Consider the following 25,843-nt stretch of genomic DNA (forward strand, 5'->3'; position numbering starts at 1 on the left):
ATGCATTTTGAGAGATGCAATGCAGGAGTGATGTTCACAGTAAATGGCAGAGCTCTTAGCAGCAGAAAGAGAGATATCTAGGCACACATGTCCATTGTTCCCTGACAATGGCAACACAGGGGGATAAAGTGATCAAGGCAGCATATGGTGTCTTCGCCTTCATTGGTCAGGTCATACAGTATAAAAACTGGTGAGTCATGTTGCACAGAATTTTAGTTAGGAAACATTTGGAATACTGTGTAGAGTTCTGATCGCCACACTACCAGAAAGTATTAGGGTTTTGGACAGAGTACAGAAACAGTTTACCAGAATGTTGCTTGGCTTGATGGTGACATTTGGTATGCTTGGTCAGTGCACTGAGTTTAGGAGTTGGGAGGTCATTTTGCAGCTGTACAGGACATTGGTTCAGACACTATTCAAGTATTTCATCCAGTTCTGGTCTCCCTCCTTTAGGAAGGATGTTGTGAAACTAGAAAGGGTTCAGAAAAGATTTCCAAGGATGCCAGCGTTTGAGCTATATGGAGAGGCTGAAAAGACTGGGCTATCTTCCCTGGACCCTCAGGAGGTTGAGGGGTGACCTATCAAGGTTTACAAAATCATGAAGGGCACGGCAACAGTCAACATGGTGGGGGTATCCAAAACTAGACAGCATAAATTTAGGGTGAGAAAGGCAACATTTAAAAAGGGACCCAAGGGGCAACATTTTCAAAAACAGGGTAGACATGTATGGAATGAGTTGCCAGAGGTGGTGGTGGTGGCTGGTATAAATACAACATTTAAAGGGCATCTGGATGGGTATATGAATAGGAAGGGTTTAGATGGATATGGGCCAAATGCTGGCAAATGGGACTAGATTTATTTAGGAAATCTAGATGGCTGGACAAGTTGGACTGAAGGGTCTGTTTCCATGCTGTATATTTCTAGGACTTCACGGAAGATATTAGCTATGAGGAGGAGAGATTTGACAAACTTGGTTTGTTTTCACGTGAATCTCAAAAGGAAGAGGGTGAACCTGACAGAAGTTAACAAAGATTATGACAGGCATAGATAGAATGGAAAGTCTGAGTCTTTACTCCAGAGTAGAAATGTCAATTGCTAGGGGACATTGGCTTAAAGGTAAAAGGGGCTAAGTTTAAAGGAGACAGAGGCCTTTTAAAAAGAAAGAGGGTGGTAAGTGCCTGGAATGTGCGACCAGAGATGGTGGAGGAGGTGGATGAGATGGCAATGTTTAAGAGACATCTTGACAGATATATGAATAGGCAGGGAATAGAAAGTGTACATATTGACAGCAAAAAGGCTTTTAGTTTAGAAATGCATCATGTGTTGGTACAGTCTTGGTGGGCCAAAGCACCTGCTCCTGTGCTGTAGTGTTCTTTGTTCTGCATTACAAATAATACTGTTCACTACAATGCTAATAAACAAGACACCAACATCTAGCTAGACAACAAAGTGCTATCAGGTCTTGCTCTTCTCTTCCAAATCTGCTCGTCCTGTTAGAAAGGCCAACACCTAGCTTCTTGTCTCTTCAACAAATCCTCTTAAACATGTGCAGTAATCTCCTGCATCCTCCCTTCCAAATGAAAGGAATGCACAGTTTTCGATCAGCTGCCTTCCTCTTTCTCCAAGCCCACCAGGCCAAACTCTAAGATTTCACCCCATCATCACCTCCCCACCATCCCTAGCCTTTAATGTGCATCTTTCTCTCGTCTTTTTCCTAACTCAAGTTGGATTTGGAGGGCAAAAGTTGTCTACAACAGGTCCACCAGCTTCTTCCTCCAAAATGCTGACCACAGTGCATTCTTTCTTGACTCTTGGGTTAGCTCAGGAACTGAAACTTCAACCATGAACTTCCTGAGTATCAGAGTATGCTCCAGAGGCCAAATGGCCAATGCCTGCTCCTAATTCATATATTTGTATAATACTGTAAATGGTCCATTTTTCTCAGGTATTGTCCCTCTCTTTTTCTAACCTTCCATTGTCTCTCCTCTTCTTGAATAAAATTATTGATGCTTTAGTCTCAACCTCTTCCGTCTCTAAAGCCTTTGAACAAGCTGTTGCCTTTTTCATTTGAGTCATCTTTTCTGGAACACAGTATTTGTATCCTTCAATTAGGTTGCCATTCTTGCCACAGCACCAGAATTTTTCTCAACAAAAATCACTGAATGACATTCTGTCCGACTGTAATAAAAGGCAAAACTTTCTACTATTCTCTTTGGCCTGGTTGATCAAATTATTTTCCTTCAGTCTCCACTTGACTGGTTCCTTCTTGTTTACACAGTCACAAGACACAAAGCGACCTGCATTAGCTTCTCTTCTCAGCCCTGTACTCTGGTGGCCCCACTCAAATATCTAACCTTAACCCCCTCCTACTTTGTTCCATCTGCATCTTATCCCTGGTTGTCAATATCTGTTTTCATAAGCAAACTAACAAACAACTATGACCTCATCTGCCATCCCCCTTGTGTTTTTAAACTATCAGCCTGCTTGAGCATCATTCAGTGCTGGATCGGCAGAAATTTAGTCCAAACAAATACTCATTGGACCAAACCCATTGATTTCAGTCCCTGCCATCTACTTCATCCCTTTCCCTAGCAATGTCCTAATGCTGAATCTGTTTGTTTGCACACATTTGTCATACTTGACCCAATGATGGGTTTTTGGCTAATTATCTGTTCCATCACCATAACACCTCCTAACTCCTCTAGTCATTCTGCTCATCTGTGGAAATCCTTATCCATATCTTTATCACACCTCTAGTCCTAACAAAATGCTCCCCTAGACAGCCTCAATTATTCTAACTTCTGTAAGCATCAAATCACACAAATCTCTGCCAGTGACTCATGCCAAGTTCCAACCATCACTCCTAGTAGTTGAACTACACAGCATCCAGCTTAAGCAAACCTCACCAAATTTCTTATCCTTGTTTTTAAAAGTCTTTCATGGCTTCAATGGTTTCTATCTCTGTAAACTTCCTCAGCCTTGCAGTTCTCAGTCATACGCCCTCCTCTGAACCAGTGAATGTGCCTTCAGCTGCCAACATTCCAAATTCTGGAATTCCTTCCCTAAAAAAAACTTTTCCCCTGACGATTCATCTTTTTCATATTTCAAGATGCTCCTTAAAAGCTACCCTCTTGATCAACCTTTCAGCCATTGACATAATATATTATTATGTAGACTGGTGCCTTTTTATACCTTCTGTGAAGAGAATTGGAATATTTGACCATGCCAAAGATGAAGACAACCAGCAAGTGCAATTTCATACTTCTCAGAGGTAGGTGACAGTAATACTGCAATGTGTTCAGCACAACACCCAGACCAATGTTTGAACATTGAGATTGTGAAGGTATACACAATTTTGTAGAGCTGAAACTAGGCTTCCTAAAAGCAAAACTAAGGTAGACATGTAGCTTTACATGGCCTATTAAAATTGGATACATTTATGTCCTCCATGTGTGGGGGCAGTAACTAGCAGCCGTGGGGCAGGAGGGAAACACCAATAGATATGATGCATTTGGAATTTCAGAATTTCCATAGAGTCACACACAAGAGGTTGGTAAACAAAATTAGAAAAGGTGGGATTAGGGTTAATTAGAAAAAAAATACAGAGGGTACACTATTTAGTACTTTCACAACTGATCTTAGGCTTCAGCTCCAACTTCCTGCCACATCCAAATATCCCTCAATTTCCAGAGTTATGGCAAAAAGTCCCAAGCCACTTCAGTTAAAAAAAAACACAATCACAGCTCACACCAAACTACGCAACACAACTGAAACCATGATCCAAGGGGAGAAGGGCGGGATATTTTCTTCTGCCCGGCCTTAAATGCATTCGGTGATGGAATACCCACAACTCTCTGGGGTATAGAATTTCGTGCCTTTTGAGTGAAGCAAAGTTCTCATCTCAAACTGAATGACTGACCCCTTATCTTGAGGCTGTGCCCATGTTTCACTAGAATGGATAGAGAATTGATTAATGGGCAGAAAAACAAAAATAAGCTAGTTCTGGTCAGGTTGACAGGCTGTGACTACAGAATATCATAACAAGACTGTGCCTGGGCCTCAGCCATTCATAAACCAACTCAAAGATTTGGATTTAGTAATAAAATGGAAATTTTCTAATTCGCTGCTGACATAAAATTAAGTTGGAACATGATTTCTCTGGAGGCTACAAAACGGCTTCAAGGGGATTTAAAAGGCCAAAACGCGTGGGCAAGAACATAGCAAATGGAATATAATGCAGAAAAACGTGAAGTTATCCACTTTGGTAGGATAAGTAAAGACAATTATTTCTTAAATGGTGAGAGACTGGGAAGTGTTGATGTCCAAAGGAATCTGGCTTATTTTGTTCATGAGTCACTGAAAACCAACATACAGATGCAGAAAGCAATTAAGAATGTAAATGACACACTGGCGTTTATTGCAAGCAGATTTGAGAACAGGAGTAAAGATGTCTTCCTACAATCTTTTGTGAGACCTCACCCAATTTGTGTATAATTTTAAGTTTCCTTAAGTGGCCCTGGAACCAGGGAACACAATGTCTCCGAATAAAGGGGAGCCAATGCTATTTAAGATTGAGAGGAGGAATTTCTTCAGAGGGTGCCAAGTCTTTGGATTTGTCTACCTCATTGGACTGTGGAAGTTCAAGTACTGAGCATATTCAGACATATTAAAGACGTCAAGAGATAGGCGGATAGTGTGGGAAAATTGCGTTGAGGCAGATGAGCCATGATCCAGTTGAATGGTGGAGCAACTTGACAAGCCTCAACATCCCACTCTTGCTTCTGTTTCTACATTCTATGCTCCCTTATACATTTTCACAAACACAATATACCAAGTATTATTTTAATTACGTTTAAACATATGCTTGCTGCTCTAGAAGCAGGCATCCCAATCCTAAATATATGATTATCTCACATCTGACAGACCCTGTGGTCAATTACAATTGATCATAAATGGTGGAATCAGAGACCAATGACCAAACTTATAAGGTCAGATTCTGTAATTCCACAATATGAAGATTGATATTTACCAACATAATGCATTACCTTTCACACTCGTAGCTTTTGGGGTTCTGTGGGATGTCCAGATTGAAGATTCACCCCACCCCACCCTGGTCGCTGCAGAAATGCGTACAAGATAGGTATTGTCAGGCTCCACATCTTCAAGTAGATGTTCTGATATGGTTCCTGGAAGCTCCACAAGGTGGACAGCACTTTCTGTGCTTTTACGGTAATAAATGCGATATGCAATAATACGCCCTCTTCTGAATTTGACTGGAATGGGAAGCCATGAAATCAGGATGTTGGTTGGGCTGCGACTGGTCAAGCTGATTTCTGGCACTCTCAAAGGCACTGAATAAGGAGAATTGAAAAGAAGTGTTAAATTAATCCCAGTAATCTTACTTTTCAACAACGGCAAAATTAGTAACAAGAGGACATAACTTCTTCTCACAGGAATATTCTGCATAATGTGCATCAAAATTGTACATAATACTGCCAACTATGAGATTAAACACTTATTTTATCAATGTGGATGGCACACCATTTAATGTATGGCTTCTGAAGTGGTTTCTTCATTTTGTATATATATTTATCTGTTACAGAGAAGTCAACTCAAAATTCAAGAAGCCATATACATAGCAGCTGATGAGCAAACCATTCTGAAGTGTTACACGTCAATTAAGTCGGTAGGATAAGACTCACCAAGATGTAGCTAAAAATTAATATTCACAGCGAAATACTGAGCAGCTGGTGTATGTATTTCACAGCTGGTTTCAGAAAACCTGAGAAAAACTGATTGGGAATGAAGAAAATAACTTGCACATTTTTCCAACTGTGGTTGGAAAATAAATATGAATAGTATGGAACAGAATTGTTGTCTAAATTGGGAGGAGGAGGTACGACTGATGCATATAGAAAGCAGGTGATTTACATGAAAACTAAAAAAAAACACCATCTGCAACACCAATTCTCAAACACTAATTTATCAGGTGATTCATTTAGTATAGTTACAGCTGCATTTATGCAACGGCAATGATACTAAAAGTAGAAATTTTTCAAATTTATAACAAACAAAGGTATTTAGGCACTTTCCGAAGGTGGTAAGGCCAAAGGAATTCGACAGTTAAAAACACTTTCCCAGTAACCTAGTGGAGAAACAAACTGGGGGCACAACTTGAACAAATGTTTCACATGTAGGAATGCTCATGAACTAATTATTGGCATTACACAATTTCTGCATCAAAGCCAATGTTTAAATGCCACATCTGAGAGTTGCCTTTCCTACCGTCTTCCAAAGTGCGCTGAATAACATGCTCCGACATTCGACTAGCTCCCATGGGCATGTATGCCACAATATAAAATGTATAATTGCTGGCTGGTTCTAAATCATCAATAATGTAACGAGTTGTGTCATTCCCAATAACCACCTGATATTCTTCATTATTTAAACCTGGGGAAAGAAAAATCCTTTCTCAATACGTAAACTTGGGATAATGGTTGCATTTCTTTAGAAGGTAGGCATGTAATGGAAAAGTAACAAAATATTTGAACATTTAGACTTGCAATCTCTTTTTGGGGTAAACAAACGTTTTCTTCCATATCCATTGTGAAAGCAGTCACATAATTCATACTAAAAAGTTGGTCTTCCCATCATGAATTTTACCAGTAATTTTTTCCTTCAGCAAAACACTGCATTTTAAATCCTAGCCAAAAGCAAAATTATTCCCAATTGCATTTTCCCACATTCATGAATAAGCTTGATCACCACTTAATTGCAAAACCTAAGAGGCCCATACACAAGTAGTAATTACCAGCTAATAAGGTATTTCGAAAGTCCTGATTTCTGACCTAGAAAACAAAATCCTTGATGGAAAATTAAAGAGTCTTGTTACCCTGCTGAATACTCCAACAGAACTCATGCTGGGGCTTAATGAAATAACTATAATGGAATACAAAGCAACCATTCGACTGCAATCTGCACTGCACAGCCAAAACGTTAATACCTTCAGAAAACTGGTGGTGCTGCCTGTGCACACTTCACCACACACTTTAATTATACCTTCACGCATTTCTATACTCTCCGTTCTATGAACTCATAATAAACACCTTTCCCTTGAGAAGGTAAAACGTCTACCCAATTTTAATCATCTCAACAGATCACATTGTTTGTACAGAGAAGGCTGCTTTTCCCATTTCATTAGAGAGGCTATTCTGTCTTTGTGACCTCTGCCCAACAACAGAATATTAAGAACAGATGGTCAACTTCTCACATTCCAGTTAGACGTTGGGAATGGAGAATGTCTAAACCCAGGCAACAACAAAAAAAAAGGATGATACTTGCAGATTAGTTTTAAAACAAGCTGCTTCATTTACATTTAAACAGTTGCTCCTTTAAAGGTTATAGCAAAGATGCACCATGTAGGTTTACTGCATTAAAGATAGTCTCCCAGTCTCCATAAAGCTGTCTTTAAGATGAACAATTCGAGCTACCTGACTGATGATAAAACATATTTCAGCAGCACAGGCTTGAACTGTACAAGTAAAATTCAGGACTCACCTTCAGCTTTCATGTAATGGACCGAGTACGCAATTACTTTATCAGAATTGTACATGGGTCTTTCCCAAGACAGGAGAATCCCTGAACTGGACACAGTTTCAGCCTGGATATTTCTCGGTGCACTAGGCCTGTCCTCAGACATAATAACAATCAGCCTAGCCACTGAAAGAACAGATCCTTGTTGATTTTCAGCCACACACTGGTAAATTGCATCATCTTCTGGAATGATCTGGTTTATCACCAATTTGCTTCAAAAAACAAACAAATTTGACTAATGACTTCAATCTAAGCACAAAACTATTGATTAATAAATACGTGCAATTCTTTAATAGAATAACCTTTTCATTGGTAAATGCAAAAATTTATAAAGGGGACAATACTTTGTACATTTAATAAACTGAAAAATTCTGTCGGCAAGTTCTAACAATGTTAATTTGTGAGAAAGTACCTCAAAACTGCTTACAACATAAATCTTTCTACATAAAATAAAAAGGTAATTCCAAAAGTTAATCTAGATCAACTCAAATGCAGGAGGGACCCAGAAACCTCCAAGACTAAAGTCATCTCATGCAGGTATTCATGCAGTCAGTCACAATTTTTTGTTAGTTTGCACTGGTTTAATGCAGCGTAAACAAAAGTTCAAAGGGATAATTGCATACTTCTTGTTGTGTCATTAATCTACAGGTAACAGAGTGATGTCCCATTGTTATACTGTACAGAAAAGTGTCTGCATCTAAAGTTTTAGGATTACTGTCAGTTGCAACTACCGCATTAGCCAGACAAGTTTGGATAGCCCTTATGGAGGCCATTATTAATGCTTAAACCTGAATGAATGGCATGCTGCTTTAGAGTACTGTTCAGTAGTTTCTACTACCATAGATACTTAAGCTCCACATCCAACAAAACAGTGAAGACGCTTGTAACATGCCAACATTACAAATGCAGTTCAAGGCTGTAAATGATCTTGCAATACAGAAACTACAAAGTGGAGCCCCATTATCGTCTACCTCCCATCATTTGAGAGCAAATGAGTTTGAGGCACTCAAATGTAACTTTTTAAAGCTTTTTTTAAAAATAAAACTCAAGTACATAGGAGATTACATTTGTTTTGAATTAATTTGTGATGTGTTATTCACTGGACAATAAAAATTTAAATCAGGCTGTGAAAGCTATGCTTCAAAAAAGGTTGCTCTCCTCCCATCCCCCACTTGAAAGTAATTCAAGTCAGCAGCGTAACCCAACTTTTGTAGTTGATCCAGTCCTCACCCATCAGAACGGCACTTCCAAAAACAAAAGCAGGAAGCCTGGCCTATTCAGCATCCCCTATTCCAGACCTCTGAGGTCAGCCCCACCCAGGAGACTTGAGTGATCAATCCTGCACTCTTCCCAATATCCATGAGTCTGTATACACAATGCAGCATATTAGCTAAGCAAGGCATCTCCAAGTTTAAATTTAAAACATCACACCCTGTACAGTTGTACCAAGTCACCTTGAAATTATTTTAAAAAGTTATTCAAATCAACTTGCATTTAGGCTAAATAAATTTGAAAATGCACCTTTAACATAAAATCTGGAATCCCTACAATGCAGCAAGAGAACATTTGGCCCATCTAATCTGCGCCAACCCTCCAAAGAACTTCCCAGCCTATTCCCAAAACCCCACATTTACCATGGATAATCTACCTGTCTTGCACATCCCCGGACACACTACGGGTCAATTCCACACGACTAATCCACCTAACCTGCACATCTTTGGCCTCTCTAACTGCAAAAAAAGTGAAATCAGTGAAAAGGAAGCTGAAAATTTGCAATTCAAGTATAATGAACAAGGCACTATGGCCTACAAGACCATTTGTTTCAAAGGCAAACTGAAAGTGCTGCTGAGGCAGGGTCACGGAACACGAACACTAACTCTGTTTTCTCCTTCACAGATGCTGCCAGACCTGCTGAGCTTTCGCAGCAGCTTTGTTTTTGTTCCTGATTTATAGCATATATCTATAAGAGATTTATATAAGACTGGGCAAAAACCTGCACTTAACGTCACAATCTAAATTAAACATACTTTAGAAAATATTTACAACTTCTTCATGCTCATTTCTACAAATAGGAAACTTTCAAAACAGAACTAAGAAGTGTACCTGCTATACTGGACTTTGATGCGTCCATTGGAGTGAATCCTTTGTCCATTCTTCAGCCAGCTAATTTTAGGTGTAGGAATACCTTCTGCCTGACACATAAACCTGGCTGTACCAGCACGTGGCCGTGTCAGGCTTTCAGGCCACTCAACAAAGGAAGGTGGGGCTAGATTGGAACATCGGAAAAGACCTAGTAAGGTTTTATTCTCGTTTCACACTCTTCAAAAAGGTTCATACTTCTTGCCTAATAAAAAAAGCTGAACTTAAACAAGAATAATCCACAAAAAAAAAGAGAAAAGAATCCACATTGTGAAGTGCACCCTCAGTGGCAAAGCCAAGCATACCTTCAGTGGAAGTCCAACGTCCTATAGTGAAAGAACTTCTCAGGTCATAGAGAACGAAAAATTATATTTTAAAAAAACTGAAGGCAATATACAGTTTCAATTCATTTGAAGCAGCTGTGTTGTCTACTTTCGGTGAGAGGGGGCAATGCTGATATTAACTCTGCCATTACAAGTGATTTTGTGCATCATGATGGATGAGCTGCTGCAAGACACAGTGATAGCTTCAGAACAATGTTTATACACACAAACACTAACTTCTCTGGCCCTCTAAAAAGGCATGTTAATTAAAACAAATGACTGTCATCTTATTAAAAATTCAAAGCACCAAGAGTTTTTCAACATTCTTTGCCTTGGGAGTATAAACAAGGCCAGCCCTAAGGAATGGAATAAAACTTTCCTGACTGCCTCTGCATCATTATTAAAGACTTTGGCACTCAGTACAGTTCTTAACAAATATGGTCGCCCACGAGAACTCGTTTTAAGTGGGCAATTGTCAGTTGTATAACCCAGTGGCCACAGGACGACTGGTGCAAAGAATGAAAATCTTACACGAATGCAACAGGGATGCTCTTTAGTCTAAAAAATGTGTCAGCCCTGACCTACGTATAGATTAACCTTATGGTGTATCTGATGATCTTTTACTAAATCTGGAAGCACTGATGCTATTTTCCTAAATGTCATCTTGCAGCACTAAGAACCCCTCACATTAATAATAGTCATTAGTCAAATAAAGCTGAAAATTGTTTAAGCTTGTCCATTTACATCTTGCAAATTAGACACACAAGATGAGCAACAGGGGATAAAAAGGAATCCCTAAATGCAGCCCAACTCATCCCTGCCTCCCTAACCTGTTTTTGCTCTCACCTATCCCCTCCTCCCACCTCAAGCCGCACCTCCATTTCCTACCTCCTAACCTCATCCCGTCTCCTTGACCTGTCTGTCCTCCCCAGCCTGACCTATCCCCTCCTGACCTCCCCACCTATACACTTCTCTCCACCAATTTTTTCCTCTATCCATCTTCGGTCCGCCTCCCCCTCTCTCCCTATTTATTTCAGAACCCTCTCCCCATCCCCCTCTGTGATGAAGGGTCTAGGCCTGAAATGTCAGCTTTTGTGCTCCTGAGATGCTGCTTGGCCTGCTGTGTTCATCCAGCTTCATACTTTGTTATCCCTAAATGCAGACCTGTGTTCAATTCAAGAGAAAAATCAGATATGGAGTCTGTTTAAAATATGTATTTCTGTTCTTTTTTCTTTGTTGTTTTATAAAGAAAATTACTTTGATTACTAACTAAACCTTTCACAAGAACCAAAGTAAGTCAGTATATTCAATTAGCTGTTTTCCCATTGCTCACCTATCTCTTACAGAAAATCTAGTATGTTCATTTACATTCTTTTGGCTGATTAACTTTAAAACTTTCACTCTTCACATAAATTAGTGAGAACAAAATCTCAGTTATTTGTCAGTTAGTTTGGCAACACCTGAAGTTGTCAACCTGACCATATAATCTAGGCATTACGACCAAAAAGAGAGCAAGTGCGAGAACACATGACAGAGGAATAATTCTTCAGGTTTTCTAATGGATGCTAAAATGTGCCTTTGCAAAGGAAGTCTAGAGGAACTGGTTTGTGTCAAGGTTTGTCCCAAGTAGCTACGTGACACAGGACTCTGCTGTACAGCTGTTCCCCAGGACGCACACTATGACAAACATCAATTGCATCTGGATGACCAGTTAGTCAATAAAAGACACTCTTTGATTTGCCTGAAACTTGTTGGTCTTCTAGAACAAGAAGTTAACCCCAAGTGGGTTGCAGACTGGCACATTCTAAAGTCCAGGACTACGTACTGAGGAATGCACTAAAGCTTGGGGCAGCTGTTGCCAAGGCACAGTAAGGAAAGACTGCTGTCTGAGGTCTTCCTGCTGAAGGTAAATGGGAGTCCATTCAGTTATCAGGCATTCCTAGTACCTCATATATATATTAGTTTGTATGTGTAAGAGATGCCTGTAGTCTTTTAGATAGGGTCAAAGTCCAATGTTTTATTTATTTACTTGATATGCAACTGCAGAGAACCAAACCACTTTTGTGACGATGTACAAAGAGATTTATGAATAAAGTATATTACTGAAATTAAAAAAATTTGAAGAATGATTCCTCTGCTGTGCGTTCTTGCATTTGCTCTCTTTTTAGTAGTAATGCCTATATTATATAGTCAGGTTGACAACTTCAGGTATTGCCAACTTAACTGACAAATAACTGAGATTTTGTTCTCACTAATTTATGTGAAGAGTGCAAGTTTTAGAAGTTAATCAGCCAAAAGAATGTAAACGAACATACTAGAGTTTCTGTAAGAGATAGGTGAGCAATGGGAAATGGCTAATTGAATATACTGACATACCTTGGTTCTTGTAAAAGGTTTAGTTGGTAATCACTTTTTGATTTAAAAAATTCCATGGTGCCATTCAAAGGATACAGTACACCATTCTTGGTCATCACTCCTTCCTCAAAAGGAGGACACTGAAATTGAGCGATTAAGTGAACATGCATCCGTAATAGTCATTAGGTAAATAACGCCAAAAATTGTTTAAGCTTGTCTAGTTACACCTTGTAAGTCAGACAGACAAGGTGAGCAACAGGGAGTGAAATGGAATTCGTATGCACTTCTGTTCTTTTAAGAAGAGCATTATTCCGATTACAAACTAAACCTTTTACAAGAACCTAGCTACATCAGTATATTCAATTAACGATTGTCTATACTTGGATATTCTTGTGTTCACCATCTTCCACCTCCAATACTGCAATGTCTTTACATAGTAAGTCCTATACAGTAAAATTCCAAGATTTATAGGACTGCCAGTAAGAATTAATACCAGGGCACAAGGAAATAGAGGACCAAAATGTAATATCAAAGATGAAATGGAAGGAGACAGGCAGACAAATTTAATGAGGAAATCCAAAGTGTTTAGGGCCTTGGCAGCTGAAAGCATGGAAAGCAAGCCAGGATGGAGAAATCAAAAAGGCCACAAAAACAGTAGTACAAATATTTCAGAGGGTAGGAGATTAGAGTCAGGGAGGGGGTCAAGGCCATTGCATAATTTCAAAACTGGAGTTAAAGTGTTTTATATCATTATGCACTTCTCTAAGAGCCAATTAGGTCAGCAAGTATAGAAATGATAAGTGAAAGGATTTAGTAATAATGGCAGCATTTCAAAAAAAATTTCACTGTGTACCAAGCACTTGGGCTATTTCTGAAAGACATGTTGAATGCTATACAATATCTTTATAACTTGATTTTACTTACATAAAGCATCAACAAACTGAAATAACATTTCATTAAGATACTTGCATCCGAAGATACTGCACATACGGGCAGCACAGATGGAAGAACTTGGTCAGGCAATGCACCTGTCCACAACTTCTGTTACTGAAGTTGATGGCTCCAAGGAGCCAAACTGTACTCGCTACTGTGATTGCACATTGATTCTGGTTAGCTTACCCAATACAGTAAGCATCGCTGTGGCTACAGTGTAATTGCGCGTGCCCGGTGTGGTGGCCCGACAAACATATATTCCAGCATGCTCCACCTTCACATCAGATATCATCAAATTCCCATTCCCCAGAACTCGCGTATTGAAGACATCAATAGATTGGTGATCTGTTTGGAAAAAGATATTTATATCAAATCACTAAAACCAGGTCAATATCGGAGAAATTAATTCAAGCTGTTAAATGGGGTAAATGTTGTAACATATTTCTTCATAAAATGCTTGGCATTAAAGAAAAATGAAACATTTATCATTTAATAATGCTGAGAATAATATTTCTTAATAGGTAGAACATAGAACATTACAGTACAGGACAGGCCCTTCGGCCCTCGATGTTGTGCCGAACTGTCATACCAATCTGAAGCCCATCTAACCTACATTATTCCATGTACGTCCATATGGTTGTCCAATGATGTCTTAAATGTACTTAAAGTTGGCCAATCTACTACCATTACAGGCAAAGCGTTCCATTCCCTTACTACTCTGAGTAAAGAAACTACCTCTAACATCTGTCCTATATCTTTCACCCCTCAATTTAAAGCTATGCCCCCTCGTGCTTGCCGTCACCATCCTAGGAAACAAATCCTAGATAGACAAGAACGTTGCAGTATTTAAAATTGTCTGCTATGTTGAACTAAGTATCAAAACTGCAAAGAATAGTAAGAGGATCCAAAAGAAGTGTACAGCTCACCTAACCGACTCCAGGAAACAAGAGGCTTTGGTGAACCAATGGCTACACATTCCAGCATGGCAGTGTGATGCACAGGTACTGAGAGATTTTGGGGACCTGCTACAATCACTGGCTTCTGCAATGTTTTTGGCTTCCAAGCTACTAAAGGAAAACAAATTGTCAGTGGAAATAATTGATAAGTGAAGGCTATTACAATATGGTTCAATATAGCATGAACTCTTTAATGATGCAGAGATCCTCAGTTCAGATATATATCTTCATTTTACAAGTTAGGATAGGATAATTAATTTTATTTAATTATATGGTCTAATGGTGACCCAGTTTTAGTTTTGGACCCCAACATCTGTGTTTATAATGGTCCTCCACTGTAAATAGTGTAGAACACAAAAAATAAGTCTAACAACTAACAAAACCAAACAAGAATGAAACTGAAGTGTTAAGATAATAAAGTGTGAAGCTGGATGAACACAGCGGGCCAAGCAGCTTCTCAGGAGCACAAAAGCCTTCATCAACCCTTCATCAGAGTGGGATGGGATGAGGGTTCTGGAATAAATAGGGAGAGAGGGGGAGGCGGACCGAAGATGGAGAGAAAAGAAGATAGGTGGAGAGGACAGTATAGGTGGGGAGGGGATAGGTCAGTCCAGGGAAGACGGACAGGTCAAGGAGGTGGGATGAGGTTAGTAGGTAGGAGATGGAGGTGCGGCTTGGGGTGGGAGGAAGGGATGGGTGAGAGGATCATCCTCCGACATTTCCGCCATCTACAATCCAACCCCACAACCCAAGACATTTTTCCATCCCCACCCTTGTCTGCTTTCTGGAGAGACTCCCTTGTTTGCTCCACACTGCCCTCCAACCCCACCACACCCGGCACCTTCTCCTGCAACCGCAGGAAATGCTACACTTGCCCCCACACCTCCTCCCTCACCCCATCCCAGGCCCCAAGATGACTTTCCATATTAAGCAGAGGTTCACCTGCACATCTGCCAATGTGGTATACTGCATCAATTGTACCCGGCGTGGCTTCCTCTACATTGGGGAAACCAAGCGGAGGCTTGGGGACCGCTTTGCAGAACACCTCTGCTCGGTTCGCAATAAACAACTGCACCTCCCAGTCGCAAACCATTTCCACTCCCCCTCCCATTCTTTAGATGACATGTCCATCATGGGCCTCCTGCAGAGCCACAATGATGCCACCCGAAGGTTGCAGGAACAGCAACTCATATTCCGCTTGGGAACCCTGCGGCCCAATGGTATCAATGTGGACTTCACCAGCTTCAAAATCTCTCCTTCCCCCACCGCATCCCAAAACCAGCCCAGTTTGTCCCCTCCCCCCACTGCATCACACAACCAGCCCAGCTCTTCCCCTCCACCCACTGCATCCCAAAACCAGTCCAGCCTGTCTCTGCCTCCCTAACCTGTTCTTCCTCTCACCCATCCCTTCCTCCCACCCCAAGCCGCACCTCCATCTCCTACCTACTAACCTCATCCCACCTCCCTGACCTGTCCATCTTCCCTGGACTGACCTATCCCCTCCCCACCTATACTCTCCTCTCCACCTATCTTCTTTTCTCTCCATCTTCGGTCCGCCTCCCCCTCTCTCCCTATTTATTCCAGAACCCTCACCCCATCCCCCTCTGTGATGAAGGGTCTAGGCCCAAAATGTCAGCTTTTGTGCTCCTGAGATGCTGCTTGGCCTGCTGTGTTCATCCAGCTTCACACTATTATCTTGGATTCTCCAGCATCTGCAGTTCCCATTATCACTGAAATTAAAGTGTTGTTTAGTCTAGAGGAATAACGTTAACAAAATAAAAAGTAATTAACAAGTGGTTCAGCTAGGTTTTAAACATATCATGACTGGATGCACATATTCATTTTGGATTAAAGGAAAATTTCACTTAAACATACCAGTTGTTGCAATTATGCGTACTAATTGAGATATTTTGTTTTAAATAGAACCGCCTTGCAGATCAAAGAAAATTAGAAAACAAAGTTCCCTGATAAATGCTGACAAGATAACTAGAATTAGGTATAATCATTTTGAAGAGCCAAATTACTTTCTCTTGCTCCCACATTTTATATTCCTACAATAATTCATTTCAAATAATTCAAAGTCATAACTAAGTATCTTGATAAAACGACTGAATATGATCAAATTTTTAGATATCACTGCTACCAGTATGGACATCTTCTGGTTATCAACCACTGCTGATTTGCAGACAGGGCAGAGTGATTTCACCAAACCACTCAACTTTTAATCCAACTTGTTCTGTCATGTTTATAATACAGCTCTGCAGCAATCTGGACATGAACCTGGACTTCTGGCCCAGACAGGAGGACACTATCTTTCTGGAGTTTTTTTTTTAAAAACAAAGAACCTGTTCAGGTATTTTATGAAACACCTCTGGAACGAGAAGGATTTGAATCCAAGCCTTCTGACACAGGAATGGCCACTACCATTCTAGATAGTTAGATGCTTAAACTTTAAACCACTTTAGAACCATTACCTATAAAAGGAACAATAACATATGCACATTGAAAGCAAGAGGGAATAAAAAATTTGTCTGCTTAGTTCAATTACCCTGCATTTTTCACATTCTCACTTTAAGTGAAACATGCATTCTCATGTCTTACATCATTTCCGTGCCATATGTATGCACACACTTCAGATCAAATGTGATGGTTACGCACATCCTAAGCAATGAAGTTGAACCTTAAGCCTGAGTAAATCATTTACTGGACATTGTTCAGTAGGAGAAACAGCTCATTGTGTACCTGGAATAACAGTTAAAATGGCTTCCATGCTTCTTCGCCTATTCGCAACATTGGTTGCGACACAGCGGTATTGTCCAGCATGCCGTGCTTCAACACCATAAATTTGAAGAACCCCAGTTGGCAGAGCAGTTATTCTGAAAAATGACAGCACTTTTAAACACTCTTATTAAGCATTTGAACTGTGTGCATTTCTAGCAAAAAATATTGTGGGCAATACTGACAACAGATTGCCCTTTTGAAGTTCTACCCCATCTTCTGATGGTTTGCAATACTTGCAAGTTTCACATCATCCATATGAGTTGAAACTGTGATGTTAGTCAAGTTCTAGGCCATTAACTTACATCAAGAACAGCACCAGGGCAATGTCTGGGGAACTACATTACATACCTTTTTCCATTCTGGGAGACTTTTACTAACTACTTCTGTTTCCTAACACACAGTGAATTTTATAACCATGCGGTTTATGTTCTTTTTATTACATGAACTGTAACTTTTCTCACAACTCTTGTCTGGCACTTTACCAAATGCTTTTGGAGTCAATGTGCAACACACAATAGTAGTATCCTCAACATTTAATTAAAAAAAAACCCAAACAAATTGAACACAACTTGTGTTCAACAAGACAGTCAGCTGCCGTCAATTAAACTGCATTTGCTCACATGACTATTAACTACCCCAAATTATCATTTCAAAAACTTCCTCAAAGTTAAACTGACGAGACTGTAGTTGCTGGGCCCATCGTTAGACAATTCTTTTGAATAAGATTTAACATTTGCAATTTCCCACTCCTCTGGTACCACTCCAAGTTTAAAAGGAAATTTGAAAAATTATGGTCAGTCCCTCCATAATTTCCACTCACTCCCTTCTGTAATCCTTGGATACACCTCATCTGCTCCCAATGCCTTGTCAACTTTTAATTACAGTTTATCCAATGACTCATCATAAATTTTAAACCTTTCAAATGTCTTCTTCTCCACCATGACCCGAGGCGCCTTAGTTTAATAAAAAGTCTAAAGTATTCAAGTGGCGCCTCACCCATGTCCCTGTCTTTGTGCCCAAGTCTCATATTTAGTCTCTAAATCAGCCTCACTTCTTTTACCCCTCTGTACAATTTTTATGCCTATAGAATTGGGAATTATTTTAATACTAGCTGCCAGTGTCCTCTTTCACCTTTTGCTTCTAATAATTGCCTTTTCAATTCCTCCGAAATTTGTACATTCAGCTTGGTCCTCAATTGCATTATCCACCCAACATCTGCTCTATTTCCCACTTTCTAATTGATCCTAAATCGCTCTTTTTGGGGGAGCTCTGGATTTGGTTGCCTTGTACATTCCCATGAAGGAGAAAAGTATCTTGACTGCATTTGATATCTCTTTTTCCTAATCAAACTGTTCAGAGATATTATTACTTATCTCTGGGAACAGTGGGACTTGAACCCAGACCTCCTAGCCCAGTAGTAGGGACACTACCACTGTACCATAACAGTCACTCTTCTTTAAAGACAGCCCATTGTTCAGCTACTGTTTGCCTTCTAATCTTCAATTTATTCCAAATTATCTGCACCAGATCCATTATCACCCCCAACTGAAATTTACTTTGTCACTTAATTATTCATGGTCTAGAGTGTTCCTTGTCTTTTTCTATAAGAAAAATAGAAATTTAACAATACAATGTTACCCAAAACATTCCCCTACTGGCACCTGATCCACATAGTTAGACCATTCCCAAGAATCAGGTCTACCAAAGGCTTCTTCCTTGTTGGAACATTACTTTGGATTCTTGCTTTGGGGTCAGTTGTCAGGATGTGGGACTTGTTCAGATGGATGGAGCCCAGACAGGGCCTAAAACACTATTTCTTATTTGTTACGTTTTGCATACTCATTTACGTGCACCATAAACTTATTTTAGACTTTATTACTTTCCCTCTTAGGCTGAACCCACCTGCTAGTGACAATTTTCTCCTGTAGTGCTATTTAGTTCTCCCATTTCTATGTTCATCTGAATCCCTCTAGTATTAGCTCTGATTTGCAACCTCCTGCAAAGATAGTGCAAAGAGATGATGCATCTGATGATGCTTCCTTACATTTCATTATCCAAGACATTGGAAATATCCTGGAGTTTTGACAATTACAACTTAGCAAATTGTTATGGCTTCATACAGCAAGAAAGAGAGCCTTCAGCCTATCTTGTCCATGCTAATCCAGTTTCCCAAATTGAAATTGTTCCATATGCGTGAGCTTAGCCCATATTCCTCCATAGCTTTCCTATTCATGTACCTATCCAAATGTCTTTTAAATGTTGCAACTGAACTGGCCTCTACCACTTCCTCTGGCAGTTCATTTCATAAAGGCACCATGCTCTGTGTGAAAAAGTTGCTCCTCAGGTCACCTTTAAATCTATCCCCTCTCACCATAAACCTATACCCTCTAGTTTTGGACTCTCCCACTCTGGGGAAAAGAAATTGGCTATTCACCTTGTCTGTGCCCCTGATGATTTTATAAACCCCTATAAAAAGGTCACCCCTCAAACTCCTATACTCCAGGGAAAAAAGTCCCAGCTAATCCAGCCTCTCCTTATCAATCAAACCCTCCATTCGTGGTAACATCCTTGTAAATCTTTCCAGTTAAAAATACAAAATACCTCATTCAACAAGGCTCAAAATTTTCAATGATTTTTTAATGACAAGAATAATACTTTGAAAATTGAAATTCATTTCAATTCACAGATTCTGCAGCTGCAAGACTGAAACACTGCACCCAGTAAAGGTGCACAGCATCATGGACAGCAACACGTAAACATTCACCTTGTCGGTTTTGCATAGCAACGTCAGCAAACACTGACAGTTTTTCTATTATCACAAACATAAATTCAAAGCCAAAGCATTTTCACATTTTGTGCAAAAAAAATTGAAATACAACATATTTGGTGACAGCATTATGTTCCAATCACTCTTTGCATATGATTTTGTAAAGTTATATACTTTTCATAGCTATATTACCTGTCAGTAGCAAGCGGCAGTGATGTACGGTTGAATTCCCAGGTTATGATTGGTGGAGGATTTGCATGTATTTTGCAGATAAACCTGGCTACTTCACCTTCATTGACCACTGTATGGGCTGGCTGAACTTCAAATGGAGACATACCTGTGAATTCAAAGGAGATTGTTAATGGTTAGACATTTGTAAAGTTGCTTGCTTCTTCATGGGGGAGAACTCCAAAATGATGAACTACTAAAAATTCAATATAAACTTCAACCATGTCCTACAATTTTACAAAATGAGTACTGAATAGTATCAACATCTTGGAGTCAGTATTAATCAGAATGAAATGATGACAAAACATTAACTTCCAGAACTGACCAAACCAACAGCCTTCATCAACTTTTCTTTCATTATACAGAGGCAAATTCCACAACTTAAATTTCTCTAAGTAGAACAAACTGCCATTTTTCGCTGCAACTTTTAAGCCACGTATATAGATGGTTAGGAAATCCAACCATCTATAAACCTGTTTATACACAGTGGTCATCACAAATTAGTGAATTGTTTTCAATAGGAAAGAGCAGAAAGGTAACGTGGATCTATTGGATACACTTTCAATAGTTCAGGGGACATTTTAGGGGCAATCTTTCGCAAAATATCTAGTCAAATTTATATATTGCCAAAGGATCTGGGATGGCCCATTAAAACATTACATGAAATATTAAACATTAAGTGGAAATATTCTAGCATTTCCACTTGAATTCATGTTTGTTAAGTAAGTGGAAATTCCAAACCACTTTCTATTTGTACCAGTTGCCTTTGCTCCTTTTATAAATACATAGCATAAATTGGTTATTATTTCTCAAAGTATGTATTTATATACACACAGTGTATCAAAATTGGGCTACATTTGCAACCTGTGAAATTCTTTAATTAACTTGCAAACACAGGCCCTGAATCTACTTTCAAGCCAGGAAGATCAATGAAAGCACTGGCATAACCATGCTTATGTATAAATAAACGTGGTTACTTTGTAGAACATTACTCCTATAGATACAGTTCAGGAAAGTCATTTTTAAACTAATTAAATGCAAGAAAAATGCAACTAAAAAATTTTAACTAATGTTTTCTGAATTCTGCACAATCGTGCTCATTTGATTAACAGAATGAGCCCTACGGACGTGAAGTTGACTTTTTCAATGTAAGCTGTCCCCATCTCACAGGTGTTTGTGTCAACAGTAATTGAAAGGAACCTGGTGAGGAGGGTCATTTCTCACACTCCAGGATCTGAAAGGAACGCCAAACTCTTTCGCGATTGCACATTTGTAGCTGTCAAAACTTCCCTCAGGATAAGTGATCATTCCGAGCCTCACCACACAACCTACACAAGTGTCACTAACAATCAGAAAAACATTACTGTTCATAAATATTTCACACCTCTGGAAATCCGTACCTCTTGGATGTAAAAAAAATGGATTAAATCTAAGTTTGCATGTCTTAAACAAAGGCATGTTTGTAGATCAAAAGAAATCTTTAAAGATGTCAGAAACTCAAAACCCAATCAGTGGGTAAAAATACAGATTGCAATCAATTAATGATCAACCAGCCCATGGGGAAGGGGTGGGGTCTAATAAATGTCTAGAGATCAATCATGCTTCTTACTGAACAATGCACACTGTTTACCACTGGAAATGAAAATGCCTAACCCACCTCACACTCAATTACCAGGAGGCCATCTGCACTGCATGAAATTTGATGTGACCAAAAACAAAGTTTCAGCAGTCTCAGAGTTAGCTTCCCCAATGGCTCAGTCTATTCAGCAGGTTGCCACACCCCATTGACCAAAAGATGGGAGTTTGGTTGATAAAATGATAATCCAGGTTATCACAATTGGCCCCAGCTCTCCTGGGTTGGTCAAAGAAAGGAACTAAGGTTTTTATTCCTCAGCACCATGCAGTACCACTGCTGGAAATACGTGTCCAAACGATAAAGAGAGAACTTGTGTGATGCCTCAGTGGTACAACAGCTTACTAACATTCACTGTGAAAGCTTACATGTGAAAAACAGAGACATCGGGCAAGATGCTGGCTGTGAAACTGCAACCCAAATATAGAGATAAAGAGACAGGGAAGGAACTAGCAAAAAAAAACTTCATGCCTTGAAACTCCCAGAAGTACCAATTGATAAAATATGCACAAGCTGTTTCTTCGCAAATCCAAGAAACTGATAATCAAAATGACAAATTTAAATCAAGGCAGGGATAACAAGTTATTCCCAGTAACTGAAACATAAATCTCTCTCATGTCAGGAACACGTTACTAACGTATTAAGGGTAATTTAAGCAAATCAAGGTTCAATTTATTTTACATGAGGTTAAATCACATTCATTTCCATTTTTAGCCACAAACTGAAGCTGAGAACCAAATTGGTATCACATTTTAAGCACTTAAAACAGACCTGATTTTACAGGAAATGTAAAATGTTATCAGGTTCTGTCTGAGCACAATGCCACTGATGCTTTCTTGCTTACCTAAGAAAAGTGCCTTGTCAGATTCTCTTACTACAACACAATTAGCTTCCTATGAGACAAAAGCCAAAAAAAACTAGCCAATGCTAATCCAATCAGTTAAGGTTACCCATATGTAACGGCTTTTTACACCCCTTCTGCATAGAAGACGCTTGCTCCCACCACACTACACATTACAGGGTTTACTCATGGTCCAGAAGAGCAGACGTTGGGATGAGAAGTACAGCATCAAAATCAATACAAGGATTTCAATAAGAAATGAAATACTTCCCTGTGTGTCCACAATCACTCAATGTGCATATTACCAGATGAAGCTGAAGATTTACTGACTATGGGAAGAAAATAACAAATTTGCCCAAAAAAGTCTATAAAATATACCCATAATTTATAAATTTACCACAGTGCCTTCTTACCCCCATAACAATTTAACAGAACAGTACAATCCAAGAAAATGTGCAGGGAAAGCAAACAATAGTGTTCCCCATACTGTACACACAAAAGTGCAAGCTATTATCAAAGATGTGAGAGAAATTTTATTCAGAATTTTTTTTTGTTCACTCATGGAGTTAGGGCGTTACAGGCTAGGCAGCATCTGTTGCCCATCCCTAATGGCCCAGAGGGCAGTTCAGAGTCAATCATGTTGCTGAGACTCTGGAGCCACATGTAGGCCAGACCAAATAAGGATGGCAATTTCCTTCCTAAACAACATCAGCGAACCAGATGGGTTTTTCTGACAATCAACAATGGATTCATGGTCATCATTAGACGCTCAATTCCAGATATTATTTACTGAATTCAAATTCCACCACCTGCCATGGTGGGATTCAAACCCGGATCCCCAGAACATTATCTGGGTGTCTGGTATAACAGTCCAGCGATAATACCACTAGGCCATTGCATCCTCTTCAGAAATCATACAGGTCATATTTTACGTAACAGTCTTAACTACTTGTAAACCGTATGTAACCAACATGCATACATTGAGGTTGGATTCTGATAGCACCCTCCTTACTCAATTATAGTGTCAAACACTAAGCCCCCATTATCTCTGACACAGGTGATGGCAGGTGAGTTAATTTGAAACAGCTAACAGCGACTTTCAAGGGTGACAATTCAAATAGTAAGGCTGTGCACAAGATCTAAGACTTGAAAGCATGCAATTCAAAAATCTGCTACTGATCAGACAAAAACTTGTCAAAATAGTTTAACTGAGATGACAAGGTGAAGAGCTGGATGAACACAGCAGACTGAGCAGCATCACAGGAGCAGAAATGGGGGAGGGGAAGGGGGCTCTGAAATAAACAGGGAGAGAGAGAGGCAAAGTAGAGGCGGATGGAAGATGGATAAAAGGAGCAGATAGGTGGAGAGGAGACAGAGGTCAAAGAGGCGGGAATGGAGCCAGTAAGGGTGAGTGGAGGTGGGGAGTTAGAGAGGAGATGGGTCAGTCCAGGGAGGGCGGACTGGTCAAGGGGGCGGGATGAGGTTGGTAGGTAGGAGATGGGGGTGGGGCTTGAGGTGGTAGGAAGGACAGGTTAGGAGGCGGAGACAATCGAGGCAGGTTTTGGGATGCAGGAGGGCGAAGGGAGATTTTGAAGCTTGTGAAGTCCACTTTGATACCATTAGGCTGCAGGGTTCCCAAGTGGAATATGAGGTGCTGCTCCTGCAACCTTTGAGTGGCATTGTTGTGGCACTGCAGGAGGCCCAGGATGGACATGTCATCTGAGGAATGGGAGGGGAAGCTGAAATGGTTCGCGACAGGGAGGTGCAGTTGCTGAGTGCGAAGTGAGTGTGGGTGTTCCGCAAAGCAGTCCCCATGCCTCCGCTTGGTTTCCCCAACGTAGAGGAGGCCACAGCGGGAACAGCGGAAGTGTCGGAAGATGATGAGTTGGATCCAGAGATTGGTGGGGTGGTATGTGTTTTGGCTGTTATTGCGGGGAGAGGGTGTGAGGGATGAGTTGTGGGAAATGCAGGAGACACTGTCAAGGGCATTCTCGACCACTGGGGGGGGTCGCGGTCCTTGAAAAACAAGTACAAGTACACCTGAGATGTTTGGGAGTGGAATACCTCATTCTGGGAGCAGATGCCGCAGAGGTGAAGGAATTGGGAATAGGGGATGGCATTTTTGCAGGAAGGTGGGTGGGAGGAGGTGTATTTGAGGTAGCTGTGGGAGTCGGTCAGCTTGAAATGGATATCAGTTTCCAGGTGTCCTCACGTACCACCCCACCAATCTCCAGATCCAACGCGCCATCCTCCAACACGTCCGCCATGTGCAATCCGACCCCACCACAAAAGACATTTTCCCTCCCCACCCTTATCTGTTTTCCAGAGAGACCTCTCTGAGACTCCCTTGTCCGCTCCACACTCCCCTCCAGCCCCACCACACCCAGCACTTTTCCCTGCAAATGCAGCAAGTGCTTCACCTGCACCTAAACCTCCATCCTCACCCCCATCCCAGCCTCCAAGACGACTTTCCACATCATGATGTTCACCTGCACATCTGCTCATGCGGTATACTGTATCCGCTGTTCACGTTGTGACCTCCTCTACGTCGGGGAAACCAAGTGGAGGCTTGGGGACCGCTTTGCAGAACACCTACGCTCACTTTGCACTCAACAACTGCACCTCCCAGTCGCGAACCATTTCAACTCCTTCTCCCATTCCTTAGATGACATGTCCATCCTGGGCCTCCTGCAGTGCCACAATGATGCCACACAAAGGTTGCAGGAACAGCAACTCATATTCCACTTGGGAACCCTGCGGCCCAATGGTATCAATGCAGATTTCACAAGCTTCAAAATCTCCCTTCCTCCTACTGCATCCCAAAACCAGCCCAGCTCATCCCCACCTTCCTAACCTGTCCTTCCTCCCACCTATCCCCTCCTCCCACCTCAAGCCCCACTCCCATCTCCTACCTACTAGCTTCATCCTGCCGCCTTGACCTGTCCGTCCTTCCTGGACTGACCTATCCGCTCCCTAACTCCCCACCTCCACTCACTTTTACTGAGTCCAACCCCGCTTCTTTGACCTGTCTGTCTCCTCTCCACCTATCTTCTCCTCTATCCATCTTGTATCCGCCTCCCCATCTCTCCCTATTTATTTCAGAAGCCCCTTCCCCCTCCCCCATTTCTGAAGAAGGGTCCAGACCCAAAACGTCAGCTTTTCTACTCCACTGATGCTGCTAGGCCTGCTGTGTTCATCCAGCTCTACACCTTGTTATCTCAGATTGTCCAGCATCGGCAGCTCCTACTATCTAAGTAACATTTCAGCTGGGCTTTTAAGTGTGTACTTATTCAG

The 25,843-nt window shown here is 40.7% G+C and overlaps 1 protein-coding gene across 4 annotated transcripts in view; it reads right to left on the reverse strand.

Moving 5' to 3' along the window:
• LOC125467354 (protogenin-like) overlaps window positions 1-25,843 on the reverse strand; it is a 125,629-nt gene that overhangs the window by 53,631 nt on the left and 46,155 nt on the right. For 3 of the 4 annotated variants that reach the window (XM_048563073.2, XM_048563071.2, XM_048563069.2), the window contains exons 3-10: window positions 20,040-20,184; window positions 17,042-17,175; window positions 14,270-14,410; window positions 13,530-13,688; window positions 9,697-9,859; window positions 7,558-7,805; window positions 6,286-6,450; window positions 5,046-5,351 (exon numbers count right to left, since the gene is read on the reverse strand). In XM_048563073.2, coding sequence (XP_048419030.1) covers window positions 5,046-5,351; window positions 6,286-6,450; window positions 7,558-7,805; window positions 9,697-9,859; window positions 13,530-13,688; window positions 14,270-14,410; window positions 17,042-17,175; window positions 20,040-20,184 — 1,461 coding nt within the window. The remainder of the gene's footprint in view (window positions 1-5,045; window positions 5,352-6,285; window positions 6,451-7,557; window positions 7,806-9,696; window positions 9,860-13,529; window positions 13,689-14,269; window positions 14,411-17,041; window positions 17,176-20,039; window positions 20,185-25,843) is intronic. The other variant, XM_048563070.2, reaches the window with a different exon arrangement.

The sequence above is a fragment of the Stegostoma tigrinum genome, chromosome 33, assembly GCF_030684315.1.
Source record: "Stegostoma tigrinum isolate sSteTig4 chromosome 33, sSteTig4.hap1, whole genome shotgun sequence".
Taxonomy (NCBI): Eukaryota; Metazoa; Chordata; class Chondrichthyes; order Orectolobiformes; family Stegostomatidae; genus Stegostoma; species Stegostoma tigrinum.